This window comes from Microcebus murinus, chromosome 6 (genome assembly GCF_040939455.1).
Source record: "Microcebus murinus isolate Inina chromosome 6, M.murinus_Inina_mat1.0, whole genome shotgun sequence".
NCBI lineage: Eukaryota > Metazoa > Chordata > Mammalia > Primates > Cheirogaleidae > Microcebus > Microcebus murinus.
This window is the reverse complement of record NC_134109.1, coordinates 31,796,418-31,809,356: the sequence shown is the minus strand read 5'-3', so window position 1 is coordinate 31,809,356 and position 12,939 is coordinate 31,796,418. Positions and strand designations below refer to the sequence as shown.

The window sequence follows — 12,939 nt, the reverse complement described above, 5'->3', positions numbered from 1 at the left end:
CGTGCCGGGAGCCTTTGGTCAGTCTGGGAGCCCTTGGGGGAGGGGGAGGATGGTGTTCTTAAAGAGAGGAGAGGGGAGGAGGGCTCCTGCCATGTGCCTGCTGTTCTCCAGAATGGGGAGGATTTGGGCAGATGGCAGAAAAGGATCAGACGATTACAACTCCACCATAAAAAGACAAATAACCCAATTTAAAAATGGGCAAAGGATTTGAATAGACTTTCCCTCCAGGAAGATCTACAAATGGCCAATAAGCCCACGAAAAGCTACTCAACATCATTAGTCATTAGGGAAATGCAACTCGAAACCACAACCAGATGCCATTTCACACCTACTAGGATGGCTGTAAGCAAAGAGATGGACAATAACAAGTGCTGGCAAGGATGTGAACGAATAGGGGCCCTCAAGTATTGCTGGTGGAATATATTATAAAATAGCGCAGCCACTTTGGAAAGCAGTCTGGCAGTTCTTCAGAAGTTTGAACATATGTTGCCACATGACCCCAGCAGGGTATATACCCAAGAGAAATAAAAACATACATCCACACAAAATCCTGTACACAAGTGTTCAGAGCAGCACAATTCAGAAAAGCCAAAAGGGAGAAACAACCCAATGCCCATCAGCTGATGAATGGGTAAACAAATGTGGTCTATCCACACAACAGAATTATATGGTCTTAAAAAGAAACAAAGTCTGATACATGCTACAACATGGATGAACTTTGAAAAACCTTACATGAAGTGAAAGGCAGGCACAAAAGGCCGCACTTTATATGATTCCATTTATATGAAATATCCAGAATAAGCAAATTCACAGAAATAGAAAGTGGCTTATGGGCATGGTGGTGCATGCCTGTAGTCCCAGCTACTCGGGAGGCTGAGGCAGGAGGATTGCTTGAGCCCAGGAGTTTGAGGTTGCTGTGAGCTAGGCTGACGCCATGGCACGCACTCTAGCCCAGGCAACAGAGTGAGACTCTGTCTCAAAAAAAAAAAAAAAAAAAAAAAGTGGCTTACAGTTTCTCAATGGGGTGATGAAAATGTTCTGGAACTAGATAGTGGTAACGGTTGTACCACCTTAAAACCACTGAATTGTACACTTTTATTTATTTATTTACACAAGTGATTAAAATCATGGTTCTAATCTAATTTTCAAACAAACTAGATGCTACCTGAATGATAAACTACTGTACCATAATTGGCGTATCTTAGCTACAAAACATTGGTTAACCAAGTTTTCAGCTTTCCTGAAGTTTTCTTTTGTTTAAGGAAATGTTTTTTGTCTTTTATTTTTTTGAGACAGTCTTTTTTTTTTATTTCAGCATATTATGGGAGTACAAATGTTAAGGTTATGTATATTGCCCATGTCTCCCCTCCCCCATGAGTCAGAGCTTCAAGCGTGACCATCCCCCAAACGTTGCACATCTCATTCATTATGTTTGTATATACCCATCCCCTTCTCCCCCCCTACCTGCCCGACACCCAATAAATGTTATTCTTATATGTCCACTTAGGGATTGATCTGTTAATACCAATTTGCTGGTGAGTACATGAGGTGCTTGTTTTTCCATTCTTGAGATATTTCACTTAGTAGAATGGGTTCCAGCTCTATCCAGGAAAATACAAGAGGTGCTAGATCACCATTGTTTCTTAAAGCTGAATAGTACTCCATGGTATACATATACCACATTTTATTAATCCACTCATGTATTGATGGGCACTTGGGTTGTTTCCACAACTTTGCAATTGTGAATTGTGCTGCTATAAACATTTGAGTGCAGATGTCTTTTTCGTAGAGTGACTTTTGATCTTTTGGGTAGATGCCCAGTAGTGGAATTGCTGGATCAAATGGTAGATCTACTTGTATCTCTTTAAGGTATCTCCATATTGCTTTCCACAGACGTTGAACTAGTTTGCAGTCCCACCAGCAGTGTAGGAGTGTTCCTCTCTCTCCGCATCCACGCCAGCATTTATTGTTTGGGGACTTTTTGATAAAGGCCATTCTCACTGGAGATAAGTGATATCTCATTGCAGTTTCGATTTGCATTTACCTGATGAATTGTACACTTTTGAATGGTGAATTTTATGGTATGTGAATTATACCTCAGTACAAAAAAGCTTATTAAGAGAAAGAGGTGAGGCCCTCATGGAGCACTGACAACCCATGGGTGGTCTCCCCTGCTCAGCCACCTCCCAGGCTTCGTTATCCTGAGACGGTGGATGTGAACCGAGGGCAGAGCTGGATTCCAAGTTGCAGACAGGAGGACTGTGGGGGTGAACGCAGATTGGAGGAAGAGGAGGGAGAAAGAAGAGGCCTGTTCCATGCCCCTCCATGGAGGGCAGGACAAGAGAGGGCTCAGGAAGGGAGATTAAGTTTTGCATGTGGTATATGCTGACATAATCCACCTCGTCTCCCCTCCCACCCCCAAAGCACTTCAGTAAAATCAGCATAATGCACTAATATTTTGGAGTTGGATCTGTGTTCTGGGAGGTGATGAAGGGAGTGGCAAGTCTGAACTTGAGGCAGTTGTGGTATGAGAGGAATGGCAGCCAGGTTACCCAGGGACCACAGCGTCCTGCCCTCAAGCTGCAGGTGGTCCAGTTGGGAAGACTCAACTCAAACATATACGAAGGCAAATGACCTTAAGCAACGGTTCAAACCAACAACAGAAGAGCCACGTCAGGCGCACATGAGCCACTGTCCTGGGAGTTGTCTAGACTGTAATTGTGGGAGCAGCTTAAAAAAGGAAGAAATCCTTCAGCCCACAGCAGTCAGGGAAGGCTTCACTGAGGAGGTGAGATCCCAGCAGGGCTCAAAATGAGGTACAAGAAGAGGCTAGAAGAGCACGTGGGAGCCATGAGGGAACTTGCAGGAGCCTGGGTGTGGTGATGCAGGACAGCTCCCAGGGGTGGCCCTGGGCACTTGGTGCAGGAAGCACCGAGTGCCCCGTGTCTCAGAGAAGCCTCCCAGAGCTGGCAGCTCGGTCTTTTCCCGCAGAGGAGTCCCTGGCCTCACTCGCATCTCTCTCCTAGGACCACACCCGCGTGGTGAGCCCCATCATTGATGTCATCAGCCTGGATAACTTTGCCTACCTTGCAGCATCTGCTGACCTTCGCGGAGGTGGGTCCTTCTCCTGGGGGAGGGGCTCTAGACCTGAAAAGAGGTAGGTGAAGGCAGGCAAAGCCCTGGCTTGGTGCTCTTCCCAGCTGTGCCAGAGAGTCTCACGTCCCCCTGCCACTGAAGAGAAAATGAGGAGGGATTTGGTGGAGCCCTGGGGTTGGGGACAAAGGACCAGAGATGGCAGTTGCAGGCTCCTGGCACAGTTAGAGGCAGAGCCAGGCTAGTCTCTCATCTTTCCCTCCCCCTAAACATTGACGCATCCTTCCCAAATGCTGCCAGTTCAGGGACCATGACTATAAGTTCCGGCACAAGGCCATGATGTGACAGCTGTCTTGGGAAGGGGGGAATCCCTGGGCCTTGCATGAATTCCTAACGTGTACACCCCAGAGGCGGTTAAGACCTGTGCCACGTGGTACGGTGACTATTAGCACCTTTGGTTATTGAGCTCTTGGAATGTGGCTACTCTTGAGAAGTGACTGATTGGAATTGAGATGTGCTGTAAATATAAAAAACACACCAGGGCCAGGCACAGTGGCTCACACATGTAATTCCAACACTTTGGGAGGCTGAGACAGGAGGATTGCTTGAGGCTAGGAGTTCAAGACCAGCCTGGGCAACACAGTGAGACCTTGTCTCTACAAAAATAATAAAAATTAGCCAGGCATGGTGGCACACACCTACAGTCTCAGTTACTTAGGAGGTTGAAGTGGGAGGATCGCTGGAGCCCAGGAGTTCAAGGCTGTAGTGAGTTATGATTGTGTTACCCCACTCCAGTCTGGGTGACAGATTGAGACTCTGTCTCTTAAAAAAAACAAAAACAAAAACAAAAACAAAAACAAAAACAAAAACAAAACAGGGTTCCAGGACTTAGTGTGAAAGAATATAAAATGTCTCATTGGTAATTTTTATATTGATTACTTGTTGAAATGATATGTTTTGGACATATTACATTAAAAACATTTTATTCAAATTATTAATAATTTTATATATTCTTTTTATATATTTTATATATTAATTTTATATATTTCTTTTTTTCTGATGTGACTACTAGAATGCTTTAAATTACATATGTGGCTTGCATTATATTTCTTTTGGACTGCTCTGGTCCAGACTCTAGTACTGGGCTGTTCAATACAGTAGACAGTAGCCACATTTGGCTATTTAAATTAATCAAAATTAAATAAAATTTAAAATTCAGTCTGTCACACTAGCTACATTTCAAGTGCTCAATAACCCCATGAGGTTAGTGGCTACCATATTGGACAATGCAGACAGAGCACATTTCCATCATTGCAGAGAGTTCTATTGGACAGTGATGTCTTAGGGAGCAAGGGTCCCCAACCTATGGTGAGTTGTATAATTATTTCATTATATATTACAATGTAATAATAGTAGAAATAAAGTGCACAATAAATGTAATGCACTTGATTCATCCTGAAACCCTTCTCCCTGGTCTATGAAAAAATTGCCTTCCGTGGAAATGGTCCCTGGTGCCAAAAAGGCTGGGGACCACTGTTAGAGTATCTGTTGCTGAGAACTAGAATGATACAGGATTTCTTATTTGGGGGTCTGGACTCCCAATAAATGGACCCAGCCATTAATTAGATCTTGGGGTTTGTTGGGATTCTGAAAGGAGCCAGGTATTTTCCCTTTGGGAAATCACCCCAGGGCCTTTGTACTTGCTGCTGCCCCTGCCTGGAATTCACTTCCCCCAGATATCTGCATGGATCCATCCTACATTCAGGTCTCTACTCAAGTGTCACCTCCTCAGAGAGCCTTTCCTGACTATTCTTCCTGAAATAGTATGGGCACTCCTCCTTTGTTTTCTTTTTTTAGCACTTTTCACTCCCAGCTGACATATTATCCACTTATTTATTTATCTTTGTCATCTGTTTTGGCCAGTAGATTGTAAACTTCATGAGGGCAGGGTCTCATCTCGTTCAGATGACAAGCTCAGGGCGTGTGCGAGCTGGGTACCGATCAGGGGAGACTGAGGGGCGGTGGAGTGAGGGGTCTGCCCTGAGCCCTGTCCTCACCCTGCTCTGTCCTGTAGGGTTCGACTGGAGCCTGCATTTCAAGTGGGAGCAGATCCCCCTTGAGCAGAAGATGACCCGGACAGACCCCACCAGGCCCATAAGGTCAGGGCTGCCGTGGGCTCTGGGGAGACCCCTTCCTTCCCTGGGTCTGGGGCCTGGGAGGCTCTTGGGAGGCTGTGTCAGTCGCCAGGACTCCTGAGGGTGCAGAGTTTAAGTGCCGACTCTGTTCTGGCCCTTGGACCCTGTCTGCCGGGACACAGAGGACATAGGCCACAGGATCAGTTGTGGAGGGAGCTGGCCAGATACCCCACCCTGTGGCTCTACAGGCAGGAAATGTGGGGGCAAGTGGCCTTGGGTCCTGAGGCATCTAAAGGGGCTCCTAGCTTCTGCAGCTCACATGTCACCTCTCCCCTCTCCTTATTCCAGGACACCTGTCATTGCTGGAGGAATCTTCGTGATTGACAAGTCCTGGTTTAACCACTTGGGAAAGTATGATGCCCAGATGGACATCTGGGGGGGAGAGAATTTTGGTGAGTCGGGAAATGATAACAGTAAAAACAATAGAAATAATAATAATAATTAACCCCAACCGAGCACTTTCTATGCATGAGGGCCTGTTCTAAGGACTTTACACATGTTGAGTCATTTAATCCTCGCAAGGACCCTCTGTGGTACACACCGTGATCTCCATTTTACTGATTTAAAAAAAAAACCCTGAGGCACAGAGAGGTTAAGCAGTTTGTCCAGAGCCACACAGTTAGTCAACAAAGAGGTCTGGCTGTTCCGGGGAGCCCGTGGCCCCATAGCTAGACGTGACTGTGGAAGAACACGCAGGCTGTAACACGGACCACAGCTCAAATGCATGGCTGCTCCCCTCCCACAAGTGCTGCAGGTGTGCGGTGGAGGGTGGTGGGTGAACGTGAGCAATGGGGCCAGGTGGTCTGTGTGCAAACCCCAGCCCTACCGCCTTTCAGCTGTTTGGCCCTGGGCAAGTTAAAGCCTCCCAACGCCTCAGCTTCCTCGAGAGGTCGCCCTGAGTGCTAAATGAATGCATGCCGCATGGCCGTAGGAACCCTCTAGACTCAGAGAAGAGGGGAAGCTGCCCCCTCCCCTCCCTGAAGCAGCGGTGAAGGAGACAGAGGTGGGCAAAGTGCTTCAGTGGTGGGGGGGGCTCACGCACTGGCTTCTCGGCACACGGGACTAGGGCCCCAGAGCACCGTGGTCCCCTGGTGGGGTCAGAGCTGGCACTCCGGACTCCAGGATGTGTGAGCTGGGAAGTCAGTCAGCTTTTTGAACCTCAGTTTCTTCATTTGCAAAACAGGAAGTGGAGGGCCCTCTCTCCCGGGTTGCTGGTGAAACTGAGGTTAGATAAAGCCTGTATCAGTCAGGGTTCTGGCCGGGTACAGCCCCCAATGTGGGTATTTATTAAAGGGCCTATTTACAGGGTGTGGGCAAGATACAGGGAACCATAAGGACAGGGTGGTACTGAGCAGGGCTGTGACTGCTGGGAGCTGTAGTCACCACGGCGCCCAGATGGAGAGTGTCAGGGGGCTAAACACCGCCCCCTACTCTGTCCCCCATCCTGCCACCCACTGCTGGTTTCTCCTGCTGGCTGAGGGAAGGGGGCCCAGTGGTGCAGCCCACATGGGCGGCCTCCCAAACAGAGTGGGGTGGGATGGGTGACACCTATCTCGGGAGCCTGAGCAGGTTCTCACGTTTGCTGTGGACCAGCCCTTTACAGACCCTTTCCCACTGTTTCCTTTTTCGTCCCAACCAGGTTTCTTGCACCATCAGTAAGGCAGATGGGATCTCCCCCACTTGACAGGTGGGAAGACTGAGGTGGGCACCTTCCAGAATTCAGTCAGGAAACTCCACACCTAACAGGCACCTACAGCTCCTTTCCCGGAGCCACTTCCGTGTTGTGGATGTTATCAAAGTCTGTGCCTCTGGGGCTGTAAGGTTTTTCGCCAGTGGGGAAAAGAAAAGACAGAGAGAGAGAAAGTGGTGCCAAACATCCCGGGTTTCGGCACCAAATGTAAAGCTTTTCGGTGGTGAAAGAAAGAGACAGAGAGAGAAAAAGTAGGACCAAACCATGTGTCTTTATGTAGCACTCCTGAGTGAGGTTCTGGGGTCCCAACAGGGGGGGTGGCCCAGAAGTCACATCCATTTGAAGGAGGTGAGGCCTTTTTACACTGTTTGGGCCTGGCTAAGGACTTTTGGCAGGAAGAGTTGGGGCGACCTTTGGTGGTCATTGAGAAATAAGAGGGGCTGGTGGTATTTGTGGAATCCAGGAGCCAAAACTTTCTTATCCGGGTGGACCTCTGGGTGTGGTTCTTCTCAGCGGGGTCTGGCAGTTTGTCCTTGGCGGGTCTGGTCTCCTGAGCCTTTTCTTTTTGATCTAGAAAGGGGAGCGGGGCCTGCCACCAGCCTTACAGGGGCTGTAAGGAGAAGGGTTCCTTTTCTTCTTTCTCCGAGATCAGGAAAACAGACGCGCGGGGGAGGGGGCTTGAAACAGGCCTGACCCCGACTCAAACCCAGCCGGAGTGGGAACAGGCATGAGGTCCTCTCCGCTTTCTGACTTTCTCTTGGAAGCCAGTTCCAGGCAGGGTTTGGAGGAGTAAATTCTGGGAACTGGGGTGCAGTGACCCTTCCATCCTGACCCTCTTTCATGTGTGCTGGACCCCAGCGACCTCCTTTGTGTCCTTAGTCTCAGCCTGAGGGAGCTCTGGCAAAGCTGGCTTCCTGCAAAGACTTAGAAAGCTGGGAGAGCAACTGTCTCTGCATCCAGAGCCTTTGCTTTTTTTTTTTTTAGGCTAGGGGCTGACAGAGGAACGAGTGAGTGATCAAACAGCTAACTTCAAACTCTGCCCGAGGCAAAGTCTCAGGGGTTGGGGAACTTGAAAGGTGAACCGCAGAGCAGTTCTGGAGAGGGTTTTGTTTCTTAGAAGAAATCCAAAGAAACATCTAGGCTAGCTGCAGCGCTCAGACATTCTGCTGCTGGGACCAGATTTTAGCCGTGAGACTCCTGTCGCTCGTGGCTCCGAGCCTTTCATTTTATTCCTTTGTTGAAGGGAGGGAAATGCCCAAAGTGAGATGTGTGCCTGTGTCCCCCAAGAGATCCAAACTCAAGAGCCCAGAAGCCACCGTGCGTGCGTGGGGCTGGCAAATGTGAAAACTGTGGGGTTCACATTAGGGATCCTTTTAAAACACAGATCATGTCCCTCCTCTGCTTAAAACCCTGCAAGGGGCCGGGCGCTGTGGCTCACGCCTGTAATCCTAGCTCTTGGGAGGCCGAGGCGGGCGGATTGCTCAAGGTCAGGAGTTCAAAACCAGCCTGAGCAAGAGCGAGACCCCGTCTCTACTACAAATAGAAAGAAATTAATTGGCCAACTGATATATATATAAAAAAATTAGCCGGGCATGGTGGCGCATGCCTGTAGTCCCAGCTACCCGGGAGGCTGAGGCAGAAGGATCACTCGAGCCCAGGAGTTTGAGGTTGCTGTGAGCTAGGCTGACGCCACGGCACTCACTCTAGCCTGGGCAACAAAGTGAGACTCTGTCTCAAAAAAAAAAAAAAAAAAAAAAAAAACCCTGCAAGGGTTCCCATGCCACTCAGAGCAAAACCCAAACCCTCACACTGGCTACCAGGCCCTACACCGTCGGCCCTGACCCCCAACCACAGCCCCTTCTCCCATCCTCCCCCACTGCACTGGGGCTGCACAGTCTCCTACACTGCAGCCAGCTCTTAGCCCCAGGTCCGCACCCTTGCTGGTCCCTCTGCCTAGAATGCTCTTCCCTGACAGCCACGCGACTCCCTCCCTCGCCTGCTTCAGATCTTAGCTCAAATGTACCTTTTTCAGTGAAAAGTTCCCAAATCAGCCTATTTAAAAATGTAGCCCCACCCCAACTCCACGAGCCCTGTTCTGCTCCCCACTTAATTTTTCTCCATTTATCACCATCTGATATGCTACATATTTTACTCATTTTCTTATAATCTTGTATTTTTTGCTTCTTAGTTTCCTGGGTTCCTGCCTCCCCAACTAGAGCATAAGGGAATCTAGAGCAGTGTATGACATATAATAGGTGCTCCGTAAAAATTTGCTGAATAAACCAAAGAATCTGATTCAAACAGTGTGGGTGGACAAAATGTGAACTTTTATGTTGCGATTCTACAACTGAGTATTCGGGTGACCCTGGAGAGGTTGTTTAACATTTTCGAGCTTCACAGTCCTTATTTAAAAACATAAGGGCAATAATACCAATTTCACATGGTTGCAGGGAGAATTAGACTTTGGATATAAAGAGTGTGGTACATAGTGAGTGCTCAGTAAATGGATGATGGTTACTGCTGTTGTTATTGCCATTGTTGATAATAATAACAGTAGCTAATAATAGTATGGACATTGTAGGCTGGGTGGGATGAAGTGACTTAATTAGCATGACAAACTTGGTCTGGCAGAAATGGAACCAGAATGCAAATCTTCTGTGCCCCAGGCCTGTCCCCAGTTCTAAACCTCAGTTGCTGCGGAGTTCCAGCTAGAGGGGACGGATGCCTGGCGGTCTGTGGGCAGACCTAGGGAAGCCTATTAATGTAGCCAACAATGTGTGTGGGTGCAGGTATGCCAGGCATCCAGTCCTGGCGCTGAGTGCACACAGGCTGGCCAGAGGTGGGCGTCTCTGGGAGAGCCCTGACCCGCTGTGCCCGGAGAGAGCTCCACGGCTGGCTAGAGACCACAAGTGTCCTTAGGGCCAATTGTGGAGCCAGAACTCATGAGAAAATGATCTTTTGTTTTAGTTTGAAAAAAACAGGAGTTATAGATTTTCTGGCACAGGAAGGAGGTATTCTAATGTTGCAGAGTCTCCAACTATAAGGTTTATATGAAAGAAAGTAGGAAATCAGAAGAGATTATGTGTGATTTAGCAAGCTGCCAAAGTGGGTCCTTACCATAAATGGCGACTGGCAAGTGGAGAACTGAGTGGTAACCTGTGATGTCCCCTTCTGGGAGGCAGGATGGCCACTTCGTGCATCTCCCGACACTACTGGGACCATAGTTGTCTGCAAAAGCTGGCTCAGCTCCACCAACACCATCGAAAGGAAGGGCCAGTGATAGCCTATACATGGAGACCAACTGGGCCAAGAGGGAGGTCGGGGCCAGCCGAAAAGATGCCAGCTGGAGCAGCCTGTGGTTTGGTTGGCGGCTGGTTTTCTAACCTCACAAATGCCCAGAGCTGGCTGATGAGCAGATGTGTTCTTTCTTAGCTCATGTCTGGCCGAGGCTTTCTAGACAGAGGCTGGGGATGATGCTGCTGTTGGTTTGGTTTTCCCTCTCCTTATGTTCTTGGTGTTCCTTCAAAGCTGTTTCCACTGCTCTCCCAGGCCTCAGCCACAGGGAGTGTGCGCGTGTGTCTGCGCATGTGTGTGCGAGCACACCCACATAGCCGCGTGGGGTGCGCAGTCAGGAGCATGTGCGAGGAGTAGGAGCACCCCATTTGAACAGGCCCAGGAGCTCCAACCCCAGCACGTGCCTCCAGAACGACACCAGTGGGAAGGGAAGCCAGCCCCTTCCCACCCTCGCTCAGTGGGGACTGGCCAAGGGCCCCCTTCCTGCTCCTGACGGTGCCGTCTCCCACAGAGCTCTCCTTCAGGGTGTGGATGTGTGGTGGCAGTCTGGAGATCGTCCCCTGCAGCCGGGTGGGCCACGTCTTCAGGAAGCGGCACCCCTACAACTTTCCTGAGGGCAATGCCCTCACCTACATCAGGTAGGTCACCGTGACAAGGAGCAGGATGCCAAGGCTCTAGACCCCAGCCCTGCCAGTTATGCACCATGTGACTTTGGGCAGCCACCCCATTTCTTGGGCCTCAGTTTCTCCATATGCCTTCTCCCAGGTCTTACATTCTGGGATTCCAGGTACTTTCAGAAATAGAAGGATAAAGTTGCAGGAATTGCCACCAGGTCTCTCTTGCCTTGACTCCCTTTGTCCTTGAGAGTCTTGGAAAATTGGCCAAATGACCAACTAAGCACTATCCTCCCCTCACTGAGCCAAGTGCTTGTTATGGGTTTCAGCGTCCTGACTTGGTCAAGCACCTGTCCATCCATGGCCCCAGATACAGGGTGCACTTGGCCTCAGCCAGCCATGACCTGCTCTCCTGGTGGGTGGGGGGTGTTGTCGTGAGCATCCCCTCCTCCCAGAATGGCTCTTCACACGGCCAAGCCTGTGCTCATTTGTGCAGTCTAGCTAACAGAACGGCCTAGAGTTTTGTTTTGCTTCCTCCCACCCATTTTTATTGTTTTTATAATTAGAAAAGTCATATATGACCACTGTAAAAATTCAAGCAGTACCAATATAAATTATATATATAGACATTAATATTATATATTTACTCTTTACCTTTTTTTTTTTTTTGAGACAGGGTCCAACTCTGTTGTCTAGGCTAGAGTGCAGTGGTGTGGTTATAGCTCATTACAGCCTCCAACTCCTGGGCTCCAGCTATCCTCCTGCCTCAGCCTCCCGAGTAGCTAGGACTACAGGCGCACACCACTACGCCTGGCTAATTTTTGTAGAGATGAGGTCTTGCTATGTTGCCAAGGCTGGTCTCAAGCTCCTGGGCTCAAGCAATTCTCCCACCTTGGCCTCCCAAGTGCTGGGATTACAGGCGTGAGCCATTGCGCCAGCCTCTTACATTATTATACAGAAAAAAAGTGAAAATCCTTTCCCCTCATTCTTACTTCTGTGTATTCCACTTGTCTCTCAGAAGTAACTCCAGTTAATAGATTGCTGGTCTATCAATTCAGGCCTTTAAATGCATTTTCATATATAAAGTTTATTTATAGGAAAAAGACACACACACCATGGGTTTGTGTTTGTGCTTTTATATAAATGCATGTTTTTTCAGCAGCATGCTTTTCAGTCACTGAACACTAAATTATAGATACCCTTCAGTTGTCAATACATATGAACTATGGCATTCTTTTTCAAGGCATCTTGTGCTCCATCATGTGGAAGTAGGTAATTATTCTCCTATTGATGGGCATTTAGGTTGTCGCCAATGGTTTGTTAGACAAATATTCTTGTCATGTCTTTTTTGCCCACATGCAAGTATTTCAGTAGAATAGATTCTACTGAAATAGAATGGGAAAGTCATCGAGTATACTGTGCATGTCCACGAAGTTGCGAGATATTGACAGATTGTCCTCCAAAGAGACTGTGCTCATTTATGCACCCCAGTCAGTACCACCTTGCTGCTGAGAGTCTCATCGCACAGAACCCATCCGCATCCTGGCAGTGTTGTCTCCCTGGTGACCTTACCTAGCTCTTTCCTCTCCTTGTAGGAATACCAAGCGCACTGCAGAGGTGTGGATGGACGAGTACAAGCAATACTACTACGAGGCCCGGCCCTCGGCCATCGGGAAGGCCTTTGGCAGGTGGGCCCCTGCTCCACTGTTTGCCTCCCCCCACCCGCGTTAGCACAACACAACCCCAGCAGAGACAAAGTGGGAGGTGCACCAGGGCACCGCCCACAGCCTCCTCAGTCACCAAGCTCCTCCTCTAATGGGCTCCTCTGGGCCTGTGAGGGGACGCAATGCAGAGACAGGCTCCTGGCCCGAGCGGTCCACACAAGTCAGAGGGAGATATGGCAAGAGAAGGCTCGCTTATGAAAGAGTCGCCCCCACAAGCTGCCTGCAGGAAAAGGGGAATCTGTGGGCATGCTTAAGAAAGGACTGTCTGCAGAAAACATTTGGGGGTTTGTCTCCACCCCCTGTTCAAAAATCATGATCTGTTAGCCTAT

The 12,939-nt window shown here is 48.9% G+C and overlaps 1 protein-coding gene across 1 annotated transcript in view; it reads left to right on the top strand.

Annotated features, from left to right (window-relative positions):
- The window catches only part of GALNT16 (polypeptide N-acetylgalactosaminyltransferase 16), an 81,432-nt gene that overhangs the window by 59,398 nt on the left and 9,095 nt on the right, over nt 1–12,939 (top strand). Inside the window, exons 7-11 of the mRNA XM_076003915.1 lie at nt 3,027–3,114; nt 5,168–5,252; nt 5,577–5,680; nt 10,784–10,910; nt 12,482–12,574. Of these exons, the coding sequence (XP_075860030.1) occupies nt 3,027–3,114; nt 5,168–5,252; nt 5,577–5,680; nt 10,784–10,910; nt 12,482–12,574 (497 nt within the window). The remainder of the gene's footprint in view (nt 1–3,026; nt 3,115–5,167; nt 5,253–5,576; nt 5,681–10,783; nt 10,911–12,481; nt 12,575–12,939) is intronic.